This window comes from Protopterus annectens, chromosome 2.part0 (assembly GCF_019279795.1).
Source record: "Protopterus annectens isolate FY-2018-M chromosome 2.part0, PAN1.0, whole genome shotgun sequence".
Taxonomy (NCBI): Eukaryota; Metazoa; Chordata; order Ceratodontiformes; family Protopteridae; genus Protopterus; species Protopterus annectens.
In genome coordinates, this window is record NC_056728.1 from 947,448,872 (window position 1) to 947,471,364 (window position 22,493).

Below are 22,493 nucleotides of genomic sequence, written 5' to 3' on the forward strand. Positions count from 1 at the left end.
TGTTCCACTCCCTGTGCAGTTATTTCAGGATCCCAAGCAAAGTGGCTTTGCTGCACTGCCCTTCCATCTTGTCTCCTGGATACAAAGGATGTCCAGCTTTCTCCTTATCAGTATGTTATCTGCTTATAAGCTGCATCCTGTCAGTGAACCTAAATATTTGATAGGCTGATTGGTTTTATCTCCAGCTTTTGCTCAACAGAGATACCTCAAGTAAAATAAATTGCTGGCCAGTAGCATATTGACCCCAGGCAGCTGGGTTTTATGGTAGGTGCACACTGCCCAAGACAGGTGCATACAGCCCTCCCAAACATAGCATATTTCCCAGGCAAAAGTTGGAGTATGCGGAGTCCTCAACCCCCTTATCACCAGCAACTACCCATGTTCATTTTTGGCAGCATTAGTCAATGTGACCAAATCACATTGATCCAGTTTTTACATCATCTAGTGGCTAGCCCTGACATGGTGCACAGATAGGCACCACTCCATTGCCCATTAATTTCATTTCATCCATGACACATGAATAATATGTAACTCCATAAAGACATTGGCCAGAGATCAGAATTAAACCTTGTACATTATGCACGGGAGGTGAAGACCTTAACCATTATGCGCTAATGGCGTCTAATACACAATTTTCCTGTTTTCTTTCATTTACTTTATAAATTGCACTAATCTAGGCAATTTGTCTTACTGCTTTTAAATCCTGTTTGAGACTCAGTCTCTCTCTCTTTTTAATTTTTGTTTATTTTGAATTGGAGCATTGTATCCATTTCCTTACTGCTAGTAAGTTCCCATACTGACTTTTTTCTTTCTTCACTTCACTTGTTCTAGCCATTCTATAAGCTACCAGTCCTCCCTGTGTTGCATGGGAGCTGATGCAAAGCTCACTGTTCTCTGTGAATATCTTAAAACATAACACCAACTGCATTATCCTGTTCACAGTTCTCCTCTCAATCATAGTACATGCCTCAACAAACTCAAAGTCTTCCCGCAGAGTGAAAAGGATCTGCATTTGTCAACTTGGTAGTTCTCCTGACCCCATGTTTCATTTCCAGGTGAAATCTGGGGTGAAGTCCCCCCCCCCAAAAAAAACGGGCACAGATATAAATACTTAAGTACTTGCACATCAATTTACAGCATCATTAGAACATAAAGAAGTGGTTAAGCAGACAAATTATAAATACAGGTCATCACGAAAGGTATCTTTATAACATTATCCTTTAACTGGACTAGTTAAGAATTACTAGCTTTTCATCACTGCTGTATTGCTAATACTCATTACCTTTCATTAACATGTTGTTATGGTAACTAGACATAATTCATATGTATCCACTAGGAAGGGCACTGTGTGCATAACAAGATCACCAAAATATGGAAAAAAACACAAACAATTAACTCACCGATTTGTCTTTATAATATTTAAGTTCATTTCTGTGCAGTGTAAACCATCTAGTTTTCCATGTCTACAAGTAAAATAAAGCATAGCAAAGATGTTAATAGAGATAATAAAAAAATTACATAAAAACAAAAAGTTAACATGTTAAAACGAATCAAACAATGAATGAACTATTTAAAACAACTCTACACTTCAGTGTATGCATTTCCTACTCATTACAGCCGAGTGCTCCTCCAGGCGTCTTCTGCAGTTAACCCCTACTGCTCCTCTAGGCGTCAAATATGGATTGTTCATATTTGCATTAATAATTCCAAAACCATGTTACTTACAAGTTACCAGGATATTTTGTCTTGAGCCATATGTGATGGCAAACACAACTCTATTGATATCTGACCTCTTTCAATGAGAGTTTTCTAGAACTCTAAGGTGATAACTTAGTTTTTAAAGGCTTAAGCCACGCCAACTAGGGGTTAAAGGTGCACACTCAAAAGAGCTGCTCTGTTAAAATTTCTGAATGGATCTTTGACATGCTGACCAATTTATTTTTTCAGTTAAAGAAACTGCTTTGAAATTATCCATGTCCAATCTCAATATCTCATCAAAATAACAGATCATAATGTAGCAAATGGCACTTGCATGTTAAGTGGAATAAAATCATCTACATTTAATTAGGCGACTTTACTATTACCTACATTAGTTAAACATGAGATGTAATTAAAGACAACAGCAATCAGAAAAAAATGTTACTGGTAATCATGCACTTGTTTGAAAGTTATGTGCTCTCAACTGTTTAAATTAAACAATGAGAAACAAACAACAGGGTCTCATTTTCCAAACATTTCTTCAATGCTGGCTTTTATTACAAAACTCTAATCTCTGCTCTGTTTGGTGACATCATTAATTAGCTAAGGCATTCTAACACAACCATACGGAGATAAATCTGCCCTAAAGCTCCACCAAACATACAGTCTTATAGATTACAATAAAAATAGGTTACTGTTCATGATGACTAAAGGCTCAAAAATACCATTAACAATACAGCAAAACCTATATTATAACACACACTGGAAAACCAATACTTTCATTTCATACTGGTATTACACAATGTACAGTTATAGGAAAGGGCAGTACAACAGTGGATATTTATGTATCTTCATCAGGCCATAACTGGAATTTCTTCACCCTAAACTTCTCAAAACAGATGAAAGAATAATTGTCAATATATTACCATCTACAATTCTTCGATAGTGCATTCTATTAAGAAATGCATGCAGCTCCAAACTTTTACATACTCTAGATTTATAAAACCGTGCTTAGGTTCATAGGTTGGTACTAGGCTATCGGCCCTAGGGCCTATACAAGCCTAGCCATAACAATTCCCTGGCTATTTCTTCCCAAAGTATTTACTACCCTGGACCCCTGTCTAGCAGGGTGACTGATGTGATCCCCGGGGTGAACTTCCTATCTCCCATCCAATCATCAAGGTTCCTTTTGAAGAAGGCCAAAGAGGCGCTCTGCTTGACATGTATGGGCAGTCTATTCCAGAGTCTGGGTAGTCTCTGGGTCAGGAACCTATCCCTCCAGCATGTTTTGTTCATTGTGATGACAAGGTTTAGATCTCTGGAGCGTGCGTCTCTGAGGGATTGGGATTTCTTTAAGTGTAGCATGTCCAACAGCTCTGGGTTTGACATGGCCTTGCATGTTAAGCAGAGATCGCCTCTGAGTAGACGATATGCAACAGAGTATAGGTGTTTTTTTTTTTTTAGACGGTCAGCATAGGGCATCTGCTTTAGGCCTTTTAGTGAGGTATGTCTGCGTCCTTTCCAGTTGTTGCACATGTCTAAGTACATACCAAATGGGGTGTTGTATTCTATAATGGGTCTAATGAGGGATGAGTACAGTGGGACAATGACCTCCTTTTTTCTGGATGAAAAGCCCTTAGTGATGAGGTGTGCCACATAAGAGGATTTCCTGAATGTTGTGGCGATGTGGTTATCGAAGGTGAGACCACTGTCCACCTGTGTCCCTAAGTCTCTTATCACACTTTTGGTGTTTAGTGTACTGCCGCCTATGTGGTAATTCATGGGTAAATGTTTTTCCCCAAAGGGGATAACTATACATTTCTTGGCATTGAGCTTGAGCCCATGGCTCTGGCACCAAGCATCTGTTTCTGTAACTTTAAGCAGCCATTTACCCAATAAAGTCTGGCTGCCAGTTGGTGGAGTACTTGTGGTGAGTGATAAAGCTATTAATATCCTTTTTTGCTGTGCTGCTATTTTGTAAGCCATTAAGGTTGTTGTTTTACTTCAAGTGCTGGTATAAGCTGATATTTTTTACACTGAAGAATAGATAACCAAAGGTGCTCATCATAACACTTGTGTCTGGAAAAGGGCCCTCTTCTGGCTGGCCACTATAAGGTTAATAAATTTTGCCACATTTCACTTTTCCCGCACTCTGCTGAGGTTCTAGAAATACTATCAATATTAACATTCCTACATGTATGAAATCCTGGCAAACTGCCACCAGAGTTGAAAGACTCCATAACTGATAACACAGATGATGGCACCTTTACATGAGTCACATTCATTAAATTAATAAAGTATCTGACTCCAAAGCCCACTTTCTTCTCCTTTAGCAGCTGGTAGATATTAGTTTCAAAAATGATCCCTACTTCTGAATGAAAATCTACTTAATGGGAAAAAAATCACACTGAATCTACAAACAGAATGCCCAATTCATCTACAGCCTCACTGGAGGCAGGCACTTCAAAACTAGCAAAATTTAGATTGTTAAAGCACAATTTATTGAATTTGTTTCACTCAACAGTTAGGTTAGAAACAAAACTGAATGGGAACACCCCAATATTCGTAAATATAACTCAATGAGTTGTCGTATACCTTGGGTATATGTTACACCCATGTAAAGGAACTTTTTATAGAAAAACAAGTCCGAGAAACAAAGTCAGTAAACAGTGTACTCTGGCATGCACTTTAGCCAGTCATCTTATTCCAGCTAGGACTCTTCCCTTATCAGTATTCATCAAAGATGTTCATGGATGCCTATGGGACCTTTTGTAGTTGAAAAAAATGGCTCTGTATGGCGTTAACTGCTGTTCTTAGAAGGGGAAAGCAGCAATGTTTATGAAAGAAATACAAGCAGTGAAGTTTAAGTTAGGCAATGAGCTGTCTAGGAAGTTTGTTAAAGAAGTAATGAGCCAAAAATATGCTACACTGATAAAAAAATACAAGTATGTAAGCATATCTGATGAAATCCACAAGACTTATGTCAGTGCCTGTCTATAAAGGGAATTAACCAATGTAAAGAAAAGTAGACACTGCACAGTTGCCCACAGCAACAAACAGTATAGCTACAATGATAACTTATACATGGACATGTGATAAGTATCACCATGAAAACTTTTCAGAAAGCAAACCTTAAAACAAAGTTAAGCTCACATCTATTCAGAGTTTGAAGATGTAGTGATTAATCAGACTGAAGAAATACCAGGGTAGAACAAAAACTTGTTTTTCAAGAGCATATTTGAACAGTGGAATGATAGGAGTACTTAAAATGCATTACCTGCAGCATAGTAATAATCCAGTTTTGTCAGACTTGCTGCAATTACAATTCAGGCAGACACTGTTTAACTGGGCAATAAGAGGCATTCCTCAGTTTGTATAGAACAATTTCTGATAAGTCAAGAAAAGAAGAAACATTTCATGCTGACAATCAAGGACTATTTTTCTAACTGCATTAGTACATACAGTCTGCGTAGAGAGGACTGGAAAGTTCAATGTTGGACCCTTCTTTTTGATAAAGACTAACAACATAATTTGCTGTTAATGCAATTAGGTCATAAAAGACAGTCTTCTGATTATAAAACTGGATGCACAGCCTGCTTCAACGAAGAATAACAATGTGTTCTGTTTTGCTTGTATTAAATAAAGTATTAGAATCTTCTGACTTAATAATGTCTGTTACTTTTTACAATTTACAATGTACTTGTAAATAAAGTTATCAAAATCACTGTTTGTACAAGAACAAAATAAGTAAAATACAGAATGATCTTAAGAAGGAATATAAAAACTTAAAATAAACAATTTGTGTATTAAAAGATAGATGTAGTAGTGTGCATTAAATAGCAAAACCAGAATAAACTTAAAAGAAACAATCAAGTGGGGTATTACTTTACAATCAATGCAACAGAGAAGTGCTATTTCACTGAAAAAAATATTTTATCAACACACCAAAAGTCAAGGAAAGAAACCAAGGGTGTTAAAGTTTGCAGCCACACCTGAGAAATGAGTTTACAGTAAGGAAAGTTGTTGCTGTATCTTTCGGTTTTTCCCGGTTAGGGGTCACCACAGCGGAACTCCGGTCCGTTAATGATTGGCAGTAGATTTTTACGTACCGACTTGCCAGGCCTGACACACAGCCTTCAACAAAGGCACGCCCATTCACGCATGTCTCCACACAGAAAATGCTTTAGCTGAGAATCGAACAGGACAACGTCATATTGTGAGGCGACAATGCTACTGCAGCACCACCACTGCAGCTACAGTTTACAGTAAGGAAAGTACAGTTGTTTAAATCCTACAGTGCAACTGCAATGATAAGTTATAACAACAGTGAATGATCGAATTCCTCACTGCCTCAGTGTCATTTAGGATTATCTGCCAAAATAAGTATTGGCCAACTTTCAAAAGCTAAGACTCCCCTTGCTCCCTTCTCTGTTCCTGTGACAGCTGATTGGCTGAGCATATCCTAAAAGGGAAGCCTTCAGCTGTCACAGAAAGTGAGTGTTCAGGCTTTTCCACTTCCACAAAGGAGGAGAAAAGTACCTTCAGCCAAAATCATCCAGCATGAGTAAATTTATGCCATTCACAATACCATATAAAAAAAAACAAATCCAACCACCACTGAATCAAAGAGGTTGAAACCCATCTCAGCTATGTACAATCTGGGGGATGGTAGGTGGGTGCTGCCACATTTACTGTTACAGGTAAGGAGGACTTATGCAACTGTACTATAGTCATCACTTCTCTGCATCACTGGCATTTTGGATAAATTCCCAGAGCTTACCCTACCTGGGATGTGGAAAGTAAGAATTCAGGATCCACTGGAGAATGGTCCCCACAAAGCCTGCTCTGAACCTTGAAAAAGAATACAGCTTTTAATGCTATGTGAAGGTATGAACAGAGCACCAGGTTGCTGCATCTAGAATGCTTCTAGAGTTCATCCCCTTCCAAAATTACATCAAAGAGCACAAGGCCCTAGTTGAATGAGCCTTAACCTTGCCTGGAAGAGATTTACCATGGTAGGAGAAACAGAAAACAGCAACAGAGGATACCATTGTGAAATAGTTTGCATAGACACAGACTGAGCTTTCTTACCTCCTGTACAGGAGATGAACAGCTGTTCAGCATTGATAAAGGGCTCTCTTCTGTCAGTGTAGCACTTGAGCTGTCTGTGTGCATCCAGGTATGTAGAACCCTCTCTCACTTGTTTATTGGATCAGGATAGAACACTAGGAGACTGATACAGTAGCTTGATTCAAAATAACTTGAGAAACAACTTTAGACATGAATCATGGATTAGTGTGTGACAGAACCCTGTCCTTGTGAAAAATCATATAGAGCTGGCCTACCATAAGAATTTGCAGCTCAGGGCCTCACCTTGCAAATCTCAGAGCAATGGCTAAAAACGTATTCCCATTTTTTTTGTGCGTCTTTCGGCTTTTCCCAGTTGAGAGGCAGGTCCAAAATGAGGCAACATCAAACTTTTAAGAACAAAGCTGAGATCACAGGGAGGAAAAATTTGCTTTTGAGGGAGGTCTCACGTGCAACACTCTTCATAAACTAACCACAAAAAGAGATGAAATAGGGGTATCCAGACAAGCTCAGATGGCAAGATATTCTTTTATGGAAGCATATATCAAAACCATTTGTAAAGTAGCTCACACAGATATTTCAAAACCACAGGGGTAAAAACTCTTTCAGGAGTTCTGTTATTGGCTAGACACCAGTTAGAAAACCTCTTCAACTTGCAAACATAAGATTTTCTAGTTGCGGGTTTTCTTGCCTCCTTAAATACCTGCTGCGCATCCCATGGAACAGTGCTTGAAATGTATCACAATAGAATCATCCAGGCTGCAGGTTGCAATTGTTCTATGCTTGGGTGTACCATTTGCCATTGATGCTATGTGAGCAGATCCAGTCTGTGAGGAAGCTTGTGGTAACTGCCCTTAACTAATTCCATTAAAAATTAGGACCAAATTTGCCAGGGCCAAAAAGGCGTTACCACAATTATGTTTGGTAATTCTTTCTGTAACTTTAGAAGTATCTTGGGAATCATTTGAAAGGATGGAAATGTATACAGGAGTATTCTCACCATGGGAATGATAGTGTGTCTGTCTTCCAAGCATGGCTGCAAGGATGACTTGAATAGAATTTTTTCTATTTTAAAAGGAGGTATGAGGTGTTCCCCAAATCTGGATTAAGTCCTGGAAGACGTCTACATGGAGCTTATACTTGTGAGGGTCTCTGATTAGTGATTTTTGCTCTGATGGAATGTATGAGGCTTAAAGAGCCAGAGAATGCTGTAGAACCAGCTCCCAGGTCATCATTGCCAACCGCCAAAGAGGGAATGACTTTTTACTACTTTGCTTATTCAGGTACCACATCACAGTAGTGTTGTTGGTGACTATTAGAAGAGGTCCCAGAGAGCATAAGTGGAGAAGAGCTTTTAAGGCATGAATCACTGCCAACATCTCTATTACATTTATGTGGTTTGGCATGTACTCAGGTCACCACAATCCTTGCACTTGAACTCCCATGGACACTGCTCCTCATGCAACATATGAAAAGTCCATCATGACAGTTTGAACTGCAGTCTGCGAGGAGAACGAGACTGGGAGTCCTGGAGTCAGAAAGAGTTCATCCATCCAGTACTACAATTTCTGCTTCACAAATCCCAGTACTGGTAACCTGGAAATCCAAAGAATGAAGTTGCTGGGTCCAACAATTCAAGTACCACTGAAATTTTCTCATGTGCAGTCTGTTAATGATATCACGGGGTATAGAATCTTGAGGATTTCTCTTGCTGAGGCTACATCTAAGAGAGATAAATTCAAGAAAATGCCCTGATAAGGCAGAACTTTGACACATTAAAAAAGGATGGCCTTCCTACCAGAAGACAAACACCCAAGGAAAGCAATTTAAAAATGCCTTATGGTTATCTTTCACCTGGAAAGCTATCTTTGCCTGATAGTTTGCTTTGTCAGATTTGACCAGCTCTCTAATTTGTTTAAACTAGTGAGTGTTTTTTGCATGGTTTTGTCTGTTACTTCTTAGCTTTGGAGAGGATTTTTTTCCTTTTGTTGAACAGCCTGTTTATGCTAGGGGTCCACCAGGGTGGTTTATTTTTGCCAGTAATCATATGTTTGACTCGAACAAGTACTGCCTCCTTCTAAGTAGCTATAAATGTGGTTGTACAGTGTTTTTGTTTACAGTTCTGAATAGGTCTCAGAGTCATCTGGGTTTGGAAGTTTAATAAGCTGACACTTAATTTGAGGTAATTGTCCTTAGCAAAGTTCTTAACAGGTTTGGAGTTTGATGGGGTCTCTAGGTTAATTTTAATACTAAAGGAAATCATTTTCTGGTCAGATCTTACCAGGGATGAGTTAATGCACAGGAGGGGGCAGCATCCCCCCATGTCCATGAATAGTAGATGTGATGCCCCTGCACTGGCCCAGTAATCAAGGAGCCTCAATCCTCACCACTAGCACCACTGAGAAACACGCACATTGGGAGGATGACAAGTGCACACACAGTAAAGTACAATTTCCCTTAAGAGCACACATAGATCGCAGTCAGTCTGGGGCTGGTTTCTCCCTCTTGCTCCAGATCCCCAATAAGACTCCCCACTGGCACAGCTATAGAGTTGAGTCCTTAGCCAGGGTTCCAAGCCAAGTCCTCCCAGCACCCTCTCTTGTCCAACCAGTGCTTAGTGTCCCTGCCCAAGTAGCTGACACACTCACTTTGATATTTGATTTATACACAAACACACACCTGAAAAGGGCTGGCACAGGTTTACTAGCTATGTCCCCTTCTGCCAAGACCATAACATAGTTAGCTCTGACACCAGAACCCCTCATCAGCTACTTTAAAGCCCTTCCCAAAGGGTGACCAATCTTACTGTGTAATGTTACTATTATACATATGGTAAGTGTGACCAACAGCAAGGCTACTGGAGTGGCCTATACAGTGTCACCAAATACATATGCAAGTACACTAAGAGCTTAAATATCTCTAAACAAACCAGCTACAATTAAAAGGTTTAAAAATATTTAATAAATAATAAAAGAACAATATAATATTCAATAACTCAGCACAGTGACTACAGAGTTCAGAATCACAGGAAATATTTTAAAACAACATTGCAGGACAGTCTCATATAAATACAGAAAACATCTAAACTAATCTTCTATATTCTTATCTCTAAGACAGATTACTGTAATCTAGTACTTACTATTAGCAAGGCAGAAGTGTTGATGAAAGGATGTTTCTAGGTCAACAGACAAATACAAAATGCCCAGACTTTCTCTGAGAGATAGTTCTTAAATTAATATCAAAACATTACTGCTGGGTCAGCTGGATGACATCACTATTTGACACCTGCCTTCAGTTCCCAGGCTAACAGATACCAAGAGAATTTAACATTTCTCTGTGAAAAATACTTCTCTCAGAGGTTTGCCTAGAACTGGAAGTCGTAAAACAATTAACACTTTTACATTTGGAACCTAGCAATTATTTCTGTTTCCAGACAATAGGAAAACATCTAGCTTTAGACACTGTGTCTGCTTGCTGCACTGAAACTAACTTTTTTATAACACATTGTAAAACACTTTTAACTTATTTTCCTGAAGGTTTGCAAGTTAACTCCGTATGTTCCAACTTCTGCCATTAATACATTTATATACATTTCTGTTCTTTTCCAGTTGAGTACACTGTGGTTACATTCTTGAAGCTCAGTACATGACATACAGTTCAACACACACTTCTGCACCAGTAGTTTAATATCCACATAACATATAATTCTCTTACATTTGTAAGACAAGCCTATGGATCGTATTACTATTCACAAATAACATATGATTAACTTCATTATTCCAGATAGCTGGGCTGGCAAGTGTCACATTTCTATATAAATCATATTACCATTTTCAAGTTATTTACAAAATTCCAGCTAGCTGGGCTGGCAGCATTTTGGTTTGTCACACTAGGTTTAGGATATTTGTACCTCTAGGCAGGGAACTAACTAGTTACTCTGGGTATTTGTGATGATGAAGTCCAAAAACCTCTGAGCAACTGAATTATGGGTTGTAGAAGTCTCCCAGTTTATGGAGGGGTAGTTAAAGTCATTCATAACTATGGTGTTAGTTGAAGTCATTCATAACTATGGTGTTAGCCTGAATGTTAAGAAATTCCAGTAGGTTTAGGTAGAAGGTGTGGTTTTCCAGACTCCTGTTAGGATATTTGTAGCTAGATAGGATAATATACGGGGAAGCATCTATGGTTAGTTGGGCTCAAGAGAGTCATGTTGTTGAACCAGTCAGTCTAGCAGTGTACTGAACGCTGAGATACCACCTCCCTTTGTTTTATCCTGAGTGGAGAAGATCAAAATATATGAAAAGCATTGTAGCCTTTGATAGCCAGCGTGCTTTCTATGGTTCTGAACCATGTTTCTGTGACTGCACATATGTCTGCATTCTCCAGGATAAGGAGTGCTTCCAGGCAGTGCAGTTTTTTATTTAAACCCATAGCAGTGAGCAGGCAGTACACCTTTGTGCGGTTGTGAGTGATTTTTATTTTGGAGGGTTTCACAACTTGGCACAGCCTAAAAAAGGCACTATGGGGATAGATAAAGTTTTTGCCAGTATCTGGAAACCAACTGATGGCAGGTTCAAACCATCTCTGGCAAAACATCATGGTTTGTCAATCATGTCTCCCCAGGCTGACAGATACTGGATCCCCTTGTTATGACACCAGAAACTAAGCCAACTGCTGAAGTCAATCATTTTTGGTGAAGGTAGGCTGCCTCTCAAGGCTACATTCATTTCCATCTGGGACACACATTCAGAGAGCGCCATCATGTCTCTTCTTCATATAATCTAGTGAGGTATGTTTTAGGTTGTTTACACCCACATGGACTATGACTGTGTCATACTTGTGGTTTAAAGACCTAAGTGTGTGTGTGATGTGGTGGATCCTGGGTCCAGATAGATAGTTCATTGTGATCTTCTCCTTGTTTAGCCTGGTAGGTGGGACATCAGTATATCTTACAATGAAATACCCCATAACTAGAATGTCTGGCTGCGTGGTGTGCTGCCTTATGGGCTTCGAAGCGGGGCTACTATGATTTTCAAAGTTGCGTGTTGTGAGAGCTGCTGTCTTTTTTGTGTGTGCGTTGGGCCAATGAGAAATGCTTTTAGGAGGTCTTGGAGGTTTGGGTAGATTACAAGCAATTACCTCCACATATATAGGTCTATGTGTTTGTTCCTTACTGTTGGTAGTGAGAGTTTTGGGTGTAACACTGACAACTTGATTTGCATTTTTCTTGTGTGGATGTGTCAGCTTTGCCTCCAATGACACTGTGTATCTACATCTCTCACAGACTGGTTGTCTGTTCTAACATTAAATGGTTGTCAGTGAACATGAGGCAGTTACTACACTGCCTCATGATGCCCACTATCCACCAGGCCACAAACAGAGATGACAGGGAAGTGTCTATCTATTATACCAGATCCTTAGTAGATAGGATGGAGTAGGGGAGAGCCACTTAAAGGTCTAAGTGAGAGTGTTTAGTACTATGCTATTAAATGACCTGCACTGGTACCACCCTCTGCACAAACTGGCAGCTCTTATAGCAGCTGTGAATAGCGGGAGACTATGGAGAGCATTTCCTATTGAGTATTTTAAACTGGAGAGATGTGCATATATACAAGGCTTTTATACCAGCAGGATGAAATACTTTTACATAGTTAAGCCCTCAGGCCAATCAGATAAACATACAACAAGCCTTCTACCAGTAGTTCCCAACTTGGATGTGTTGACTCAACTCTCTGTTCCCACCAGAGTGTAGAATAAAACCCTCTTAAAATGTAAAACAAACTGGTTTTGAGCTCAAGTGTAGTAACACATGTTTTACAACAAAAAATGTAAGACACTTGCTCTGCAGGTAAGGATACAACAAAAGCACACTGTAAAATAAATGTTTACATATGGCCTTGATAATTTAACATTTTAAAGACTAGATTAGATGAAGCCAATGACTTTTTATTTGAGCAGGCTGGGGAGACAGAGGCTGGGTCCAGCAGTCAAATGAGAAAGGAAACCCTATATATTCCATGATTTGTTTAGGAACTGCTGGAATAGAGTATGGTGTTCTGCAGGCAGCTTTATAAACATCTTACAAAGTCAGTAAGAGAGGGGAGGATAGCCACAGAATTGGGCATCCTGTCTTCTCTATATGGTTATATACCCTCCATGCCTAGCTGTGGGGTAGTTCTAGACTGCTCTCAGTCAAAAACATCACTAAATCTAGCAATCATCTGAGGAAAAGTGAATAGTTGTTTGGACTCAAGATCAGGTTGACCTTCAGAAGAAATCAGAGTCACTGGACTTAGTGACAACTAGGAAATCACCAGAGTCTTCAAAGTATTCCTCATCATTCTCTGAAACAAAAGAAAAGTCTCTAGCCAAACTAGCATTAGAGCCATGAAAACAATCACCAAAACTAGTTGCTTGCAGAGCACTCAGCCAAGGGCACCACATCAGCCTTACAAACAGCTATAATCTGATTACCAGCTGTATGATAAAGCTTCTGTTTCCTTTTTTAGTGAACTTCACTACAACATAAATTATCTGGGGACAGAGTATGATGATGCATGTCAAGGGGTCTCTTACCATTTTATTCTTACATTTAAAAGTTTTGGTTCTCCCATACCTACACTAGATACTGGAAGAGCACCAGAGGATGTATCAAATCTCCATTCCTTAGTGGCCAACAAAGCTACACTAGGAGGAGACCGGGCAAAAAATAAATGGTCTGTGGGCTGAGAAAGTGACCCAGCGGAATTACTAATCATAGGCTAAGACACAGTCTTATTTTATTTTTAGGTACAGCCAGATTTGATGGGGGTATATTAGGTTTCAGAAAGTCAGGGGAGAGAATGCCAGCTCCACACACTAACTAAATTAAACTACCATAAAATAACATTTATAGCAATTTAAACTATATTTTCTTGTCAGAGAGTGTAAAATCTATGCAGAATATTCAAATAACTTTGCGATAAAATTGTGATTCAATGTTAAAAACACACAGCAAAGCCATACATACATTAATATACAAATGATGAAAAAATCTAAGTTCAGCAATATTTTCCAGTCAAAGATGAAAATAAAGCAGAGATGACAACAGTAAAGACAGGCATGATCAATTTGTGGTTTTCATTGTACAAGACAGCCCCTAGTGTCTTAACAGCGCACATACACACTGCACTTCTGAGAGAAATATGGAAAGTTTCCTCATAAACAGTAAAAAGAAGCATTTGTCAAAGACAGAAGCCACATAAACACTGCTACAAGCAAACATCTCTGCAGGAAATACTGTAAACACTGACAGAAATACAATATTAAAATAAATATATATTTTTGAAATAATGATAAATAGAAAAAAGAATAATAAATCTAACAATAAAATCAGAAGAAGGGGGTCCCTAAATGGGGCTTATCTGAGCAGTAAGCCAGAATAATCAGCAATAGTTCTGGTTCACCAGTTACTGGTTCATGTGAAGAGATGGAGAACTTTCTTCTTTGAATGGCAGAAAAAGACTAAACACTTCCTGTCACAGCTGAAGGCTTCCCCGTCAGGATTGTCACATCCAGTCAGCTGTGACAGGAAGAAAGAGAAAGGGGAGTCTGAGCTTTTGAAAAGATGGTCAGCACTGGGTTACCTTGGCAAATAACTTTAAATTCCACTAGGGCAGATGGAATGATGAACATATAGGACAGGTAACAGGGACTGTTTTTTGCTTCTGCAGTTACAAAGGTTGCCTTGTGCAGGTAAAAGAACATCAAATAGTTATATTTGAGCAGGCATGACCATTCCAGACCTTTGGATTCATCATAAACAACAGTCTGGAACGTAAGTTGTTCCATTTTGTGGATATAAAAATACATAAAGTATATTTTTATAAATATAATTTTATGGGAAAATTGCAGTTTAGCCAATATTTTCGAAGAAACAAATGTTACCTGAAGACAAATTCTGCACAGCTAGAATCTCCTTTTGAAACCCAATCCTTTTTGTTTCTCAAATGCAAAACAATTTAAGGATAAGTACTGAACTGTCAAAGCTAGTGACTCTTGTAGTCTTTGCATTCTGCTTTTGTTTAGGGAGAGTGCAGCTGTAGGTATTTGAGTAGTAAGATAACTGTAGAGCATGCAGTGCCATGATTACTCTTCAAAATCAGTATAAAGGTAAACGTGGTACGTGCTTCTGTAGTTGAAGACCCAACTGTAAAAGCACTTAGGAGGTGCATAACAAATGTTACACACCCACTAAGCATGGTTATAGTTGGGTATAAGGGAAGAGATGTTCCTTCACTCTAAACAGTCCCTGAACATCTTTCCTCTTATGTCCACATAAGTTTACAGATGTCAGTTTGTAAACAACTTGCTTAATTTAGGGCAGTATTTAAAAACTGTCCCTGATTTTTTTCCCATACTTGCTGTCTCTGTCGCAACACTCGCTAAGTGCTCTACAGGATTTCAAAGCCTGTAAAACCCTTTGGCCTTTTTTTTTCCTGTAACTAGTCTCACTGATCATAACCCATTATTATGTATTCTCAACACTGAAGTGAATTTCTTGCTGTCCATGTCTCAAACGCATAATAACATGGTTACGATCAGTGAGACCCGATCATAAACCTCTGTTACAGCACTATCACTTAACCATTGGAAAGTGGCAAATTTGAACGTCTGTTATTCTAGTCAGACTTCTACAGCTTCTATGAGCAGCCACAAAATGAGGCTAGATTTTTACCCAGGCCCAGGACATTGGCATGCTGCAGTGCTAAAAGAAGTTAAAGGCTGTGGCATTTTGAGTTCATTTCCAGCAAACTATTATTCAGTGTGCTTTGGTCAACATAACTTACTAACCCTGGTCCTTGCCCTCAATTTGTACTGTATATTGTAAAGTCCTTAAAAACACTAGCATCTAAAAGTTTGTACCGTGACAAACCCACTAGGATCCCCCAAAATAGCAAGACTGTTCTTAAGAAAGGCATCCCTACTTAAGAATTGTTCGGCATCAGTCAGTGTGTTTTCTCTTATGATTTCTTCCATTCTTTTTTCTGATATGTACATCCATGAAGGAAAGCTGAACTCTAACCTACTTCATTCCTTCTGTGACTAGACCTGTAAAGGCAGTGATAGCCATCAGAAGTGGAGAAAGAAAGCCTAAAAGGATTAATATGAAAAGACGAATTATAACCTGTTGAATGGAATGTTGACAAGACAAACTCATTGAACAACACACCTGCGAAAACTGTGGCTGATATCAGGAACAAAGCATGCTTTTGAGGGCACTAAACCCCTCGTGTAAACCCCCTTACGTATATCCACAGTATCAGTATCATTACTGCAAAGGAAATGGAAACACCTTGCAAGAGTGTAAAAATAGCTTCATAGCTTTGATTAATGTAAAAATAATCAAGACTTCTGAATTTGGGGAACTGGATCAGGGAGACAACATTCAATGCATTACCATTGGTCAAATGGTAGATATCCTGCCTGTAATGCCGCACTGATCCTATTACATGAGTATCTGCTGTTACAGTGAACTTGTTCAGACATCTGTACTATGCTTATTGTAAGGATGACTAAAGAAGTAGTAGTGTTACTTATCCACAGGAAAAATGACTAGTGCAACATGTGTTCCAGGAAGTGCAAGCTGTACTAACATGCCTTGCAGGACTGCAGTGGCAAGCCCTGACCTACCTATGGACTGGAGATCCAGATTATTTTGTGAACACATGCATAGGCAAATGTCCCTATCTCTGAAATTCCCTGATCCTAAACATTTCTGAAGAAGGCTGCTGTGGTGTCTAGTGTCCTTGTAGAATTAAGTCTGACAGGGTCACCCAGAATTTTCTGGTACTTTTCCATTAATGGGGCAACAGGGGAAATGAGCAGTTGATGTGTACACACACTTTATATATATTCTAGGTCATTCACTTTTTCTGTAAGGTAATTTATGTAGACGGATATACCCCCAAATTCTACCTATTTTGTATTCTTTCATAAAAGTATTTTTGCAACTTAAATAGTGCACTACTTTAACATGCGGGATCTTCTCAACTGCAGACATTTTCGCAGAATAAAAAAAAAACTGAATTTGCGGTACTATCTGTCTACATAAATTACCTTTCAGAAAAAGTGTTACCTGGTAGCTTCATCCTTGGCATCTTTTTCCCAATATACTCAGCATCCCTCCTCAGCACATGACCAAACCAACATAATCTTGCCTCTCTGGCTTTGTCTCCAAACCTTCCAACCTGGGCTGACCCTCTAATATACTTATTTCTAATCCTGTCCACCCTCGTCACACCCAGTGCAAATCTTAACATCTTTAATTCTGACACATCCAGCTCTAACTCCTGCCTTTTTGTCAATGCCACTCTCTCACCCATGTAACACAGCTGGTCTCATTACCCTCTTGTAGACCTTCCCTTTCACACTTACTGGTACTCGTCTGTCACAAATCACTTCTGACACTCTTCTCCACCCACTCTATCCTGCCTGTACGCTCTTCTTCACCTCTCTTCCACACACATCATTACTCTGAACTACTGATCCCAAGTATTTAAACTCATCCACCTTCACCACCTCTACTCCTTGCATCCTCACCATTTCTCTATCATCCCTCTCATTCACACACATATATTCTGTCTTAGTCCTGCTGACCTTCATTCCTCTCCTCTCTAGAGCATATCTCCATCTCTCCAGGGTCTCCTCCACCTGTTCCCTACTCTCACTACAGATCACAATGTAATCTGCAAACATCATAGTCCACAGGGACTCCTGTCTGATCTCGTCTGTCAACCTGTCCATCACCACTGCAAATAAGAAAGGGCTCAGAACTGATCCTTGATGTAATCCCACCTCCACCTTAAACGCATCCATCACTCCCACCGCAGACCTCACCGTTGTCACACTACCCTCGTACATATCCTGTACCACTCTTACATACTTCCCTGACACTCCCGACTTCCTCATACAGTACCACAACTCCTCTCTAGGCACCCTGTCATATGCTTTCTCTAAGTCTACAAAAACACAATGCAACTCCTTCTGACCTTCTCTGTACTTCATCAACACTCTAGTGCTCTTTCCCAGCATGAAACCATACTGCTGATCACTGATCATCACGTCCCTTCTTAACCTAGCTTCCACTACTCTTTCCCATAATTCCATTCTATGACTGATCAATTGAATCCCTCTGTAGTTACTACAGCTCTGCACATCACCCTTATTCTTAAAAATCGGTACCAAAACACTTTTTCTCCATTCTTCAAGCATCCTCTCACTTTCCAAAATTTCATTAAACAATCTGGTTAAAAACTCCACTGCCATTTCACCTAACCACCTCCCCATGCTTCCACAGGTATGTCATCTGGACCAACAGCTTTTCCATTCTTCATCCTCTTCATAGCTATCCTTACTTCCTCCTTGCTAATCCATTGTACTTCATGATTCACTATCCCCACATCATCCAACCTTCTCTCCCTCTCATTCTCTTCATTCATCAACCCCTCAAAGTACACTTTCCATCTGCTCAACACACTCTCCTTGCTTGTGAGTATGTTTCCCTCATTATCCTTTATCACCTTTACCTGCTGCACATCTTTCCTAGCTCGGTCCCTCTGTCTAGCCAATCGGTACAGGTCCTTTTCTCCCTCCTTAGTGTCCAACCTTTCATACAACTCTTCATATGCCTTATCCTTAGCCTTCGCCACCTCTCTCTTTGCCATGCACCTCATCTCCTTATACTCCTGTCTACTTTCTTCATCTCTCTGACAATCCCTCTTCTTCTTTGCCAACCTCTTTCTCTGTATACTCTCCTGTACTTCCTCATTCCACCACCATGCCTCCTTGTCGTCCTTTCTCTGTCCAGATGTCATACCAAGCACCTTTCTAGGTGTCTCTCTTACTAGCTCTACTGTAGTTACCCAGCTATTTGAACTCCGCCTCAAAATTACCTTTTTTCAATTTCCACCATTTGATCCTTGGAGCTACCCTCTTACTCCTCCTCCTCTTCTTGATCACCAACGTCATCTTACAAACCACCATCCTATGCTGCCTAACTACACTTTCCCCGGTCACCACTTTACAGTCTCCAATCTCCTTCAAACTGGCCCTCCTACATAAGATATAATCCATCTGTGTGCATCTTCCTCCACTCTTGTATGTCACCCTATGCTCCTCCCTCTTGTTAAAATACGTATTCACCACAGCCATGTCTATCCTTTTCGCAAAATCCAGTACCATCTGACCTTCTGCATTCCTTTGTTTAACACCATACCTACCCATCCACTTCCTCATCCCCTCTGTTCCCTTCACTAACATGCCCATTGAAATCTGCTCCAATCACCACTCTCTCACCCTTGGGTACAGTCATCACGACTTCATCCAACTAGCTCCAAAGTTTTTCTTTTTATCGTCCATCACATACCCAACTTGTGGAGCACATGCACTAACAACATTCATCATTACACCATCAATTTCCAGCTTCATAAACATCACTCTATCTGACACTCTTTTCACCTCCAAAACACTCGTAGCATACTGTTCCTTCGGGATAACTCCTACGCCATTTCTCCTCCCATCCACACCATGATAAAACAATTTGAACTCACCTCCGATACACCTAGCCTTACTCCCCTTCAATCTGGTCTCTTGTACACACAATATACCAACCTTCCTTCTGTCCATCATATCGGCTGGCTCTATCCCTATACCAGTCATACTGCCAACATTCAAAGTTCTGACCCTCACTACCACAGTCCCATCCTTTTTCCTCTCTTCCTGCCTTCGGCCATGCTTTCCACCTCCTCTCCTCCTTCGGCCAACAGTAGCCCAATTTCCGCCAGCACCCTGTTGGCTAACAGTATTGGTGGTGGTCGTTGTTAACCCGGGCCTCAACCGATCCTTCAAATTGGCCCTCCTACACAAGATATAATCCATCTGTATTTTCCTCCACTCTTGTACGTCACCCTATGGCTCCTTCCTCTTGTTAAAATATGTATTCACCACAGCCATGTCCATCCTTTTTGCAAAATCCACTATCATCTGACCTTCTGCATTCCTTTGTTTAACACCATTACTGGTGTCCGCATGAATAAATCGGTCACTAAAGATGGCTGTTAAAATGAAGCATCTCCATAAAAAAATAATTTTTTTTCTGCCATGCAGAAGACCTGTACCCTGTAACATCTGGGTACTTAGTTTTCTCAATAAACAACATAAACTGAACATGCGTTTTCAGCCTCCATGAGGTCTTTGCTCTGCCTTTCGTCGATAAAAAATTGTACCACATGACATTCAACCTCCTATAGCTAGGCATTAGCCTAAACTGTATCTATTTCAACCATCATCCTGGTCAAATCCTTTGATGAGCTGACTGCTACACCGTTTTGATCGGCTTATTACAGTTAGATCTAGGCCATCCCAGCTCATCCACTGAAGAGCAAAATGAAAAATAAGCAGATGATACTTCTACTAGCACACCAACTAGGTGGCCAGACGCATGATATGCCTCCCCCCTCCTTCCTGCCCCAGCCATTCAGATCCTGTTTCTGTGCCCTGCTCGCAACCATCCTTTAACATGTTTTATAAATAAATAATTTCTTCTTTCAAACTGTAGCAAACAGTTGCTAAAGTTGATACCCTGCCTGCATGTAGCACTACAGTACTAATTTTTTTAAATTGTAGCAAACTGTTTAGCAAGCAGTTGTTCCAGTTTAGACCATACACTGAGTGCTACAGTGCTCAGGTTTGACCACAAATGTAATACTGGCTTTTAAAAGGCAGTATTGCATTAAAGGGAGAGAGCAAGATCGGCTTATTGCATTGCCCCAACACTTTGGGCCCAGGGCTGTTGCCCCTCTTGCACCCCAGCTATGCTACTGGCATTGGCATATGTACTCTCCATGTGCTACATCCCACTTTTTTTCTAGTTAAAAATATATATAATTTATAAATATTCATATAGGCAGCCTGGATTACTTTACATTGAAAATGTTAAGTTATTCTTAAATATACACTAAGAATGTCACTATTTTACATCAACCTGGATCCACCCCCCCCCCCAATCAACAAATGCAAGTTTTCATTCCTTTGTACCATGATCAACTCTCAAACTACTCATATAACTGCCTGAATTCTTCCCTGTCTGGAATATTGGAGAGCACTCTGTCTGGACATCAAAACTTCCTATCAGGACAATTCTCACAGCTTTAAAACCAGTCTTGGAGGCACAGATACAGAAGCCTCTTTCTTACCAGTCACAGTTCTCACAGTCTTCTTTTTATTGTGACAATTCTGGGAGCTCTTCTTCCTTTAGCTTTATTGGATATGTCATATAAATTGCTGTGATTCTTCCTATACACCTTTTCATCTTCACCAAAGCTTTTGTATGTTCCCATAGTTTGTGTTCTTACTTTCTCCCTCCTTTCCTTCACCTGTATATATTAGATTATAGTTTCATCTGATTTCATTCTAGCACTTCTTTATTTGATATTGTTTTTTCACTTAGCAGTAATGCAGAAGATGTAGGCAATTTGCTTTCCAACCTCATGCCTACCAACATGTGAACTGCTGAGAGACTAAGACCCTACTGGAGAGTATTCTTTTATTCCAAAATTGCTAGTTGGCAATCCCCATGGTTTTGATATTGCTCCTTGTCATGACATTTGCCTCTGTTTAGAATAATTCTCTGAACCTGTTTATTAAAATGCAGATGGCATGGACTGGATATCATATATATGAAATCCAGACGAGAAGGAAGATTCTGACTGAGTTTAGTAAGAAGGCATCTTACTAACTTTTGGAGGTATTCTCTCTCTCATGATCATAGACTTTAATGCACTGATCACATTTGCAGTTGCACCTGTCAGTCTGATTACTTCAGGATAGATCAAATATTGAGAGTATCCAAATGGAGGGAAGGATAACATAATGGTTAAGGTGTTAAACTCACAGACAAGTACAGGGTTTGATTCTCACTATGAAAAACTGACTAACCTTACATATGATCCATAAGAGCAGCTAGCATATTACTTACCTATTAAATAAACTACACAAAAAATTATAGTGCACCTTTATCTGTTTATTAATTGACTTGTTGACCATGTTAGTCTCAGTACAGTAGTAGAAACTTTTCAAGGGAGGTGTTATTTATACTACTATTGGAAATTTGTCTAGGACACTGGGGAACTCTCCCTACCTTTTTTCAAGCCTGATTAGGTGGTGGCAGAAGACTGTCACTAGTGCTTGGATAACTCCAAGATGGAAGAGAGAGTAAATGTTGATCCTGAAGAAATTTTGGTGATGGAATCCTGAGCTAACTGCTGATAACACGTTTACCTTTCTTGAAGAGGAGAAAGAGTAAGTACCTCTCAAGACTTCCTCACTAGTTACTTGCAGAAATAGGTCATATTGTACTTTTTTAGTCTCAGCTATTCTATCCGCAGAAAGGAATAAATGAATTATTGGACCAAAAGCTTTTATTTTCCCAAGAAAATTTGTATATATTTAAATATGTACATACATATAACTCATTCACCTTTCCTGTTTTAACTTCTCTTCTTTTACCCCAGTGGTAATTTCTACATCACTTACTGTTACAGAACTTCAAATTTCTGTATGTCTTCAACTGTAGAATATTTGCTATGTATAATTTGATATTGATGCAATTTTTGTTTTATGTATGTCTGTGTTTTTTCACATCTGGGTCACCTATGAAAATGGGTAAT

General features: G+C 39.6%; 1 protein-coding gene across 1 annotated transcript in view; it reads right to left on the reverse strand.

The window, feature by feature from the left end:
* The window catches only part of DAPP1 (dual adaptor of phosphotyrosine and 3-phosphoinositides 1), a 994,374-nt gene that overhangs the window by 204,862 nt on the left and 767,019 nt on the right, over positions 1-22,493 (reverse strand). The window contains exon 6 of the mRNA XM_044061206.1: positions 1,401-1,463. Within this exon, the coding sequence (XP_043917141.1) occupies positions 1,401-1,463 (63 nt within the window). The remainder of the gene's footprint in view (positions 1-1,400; positions 1,464-22,493) is intronic.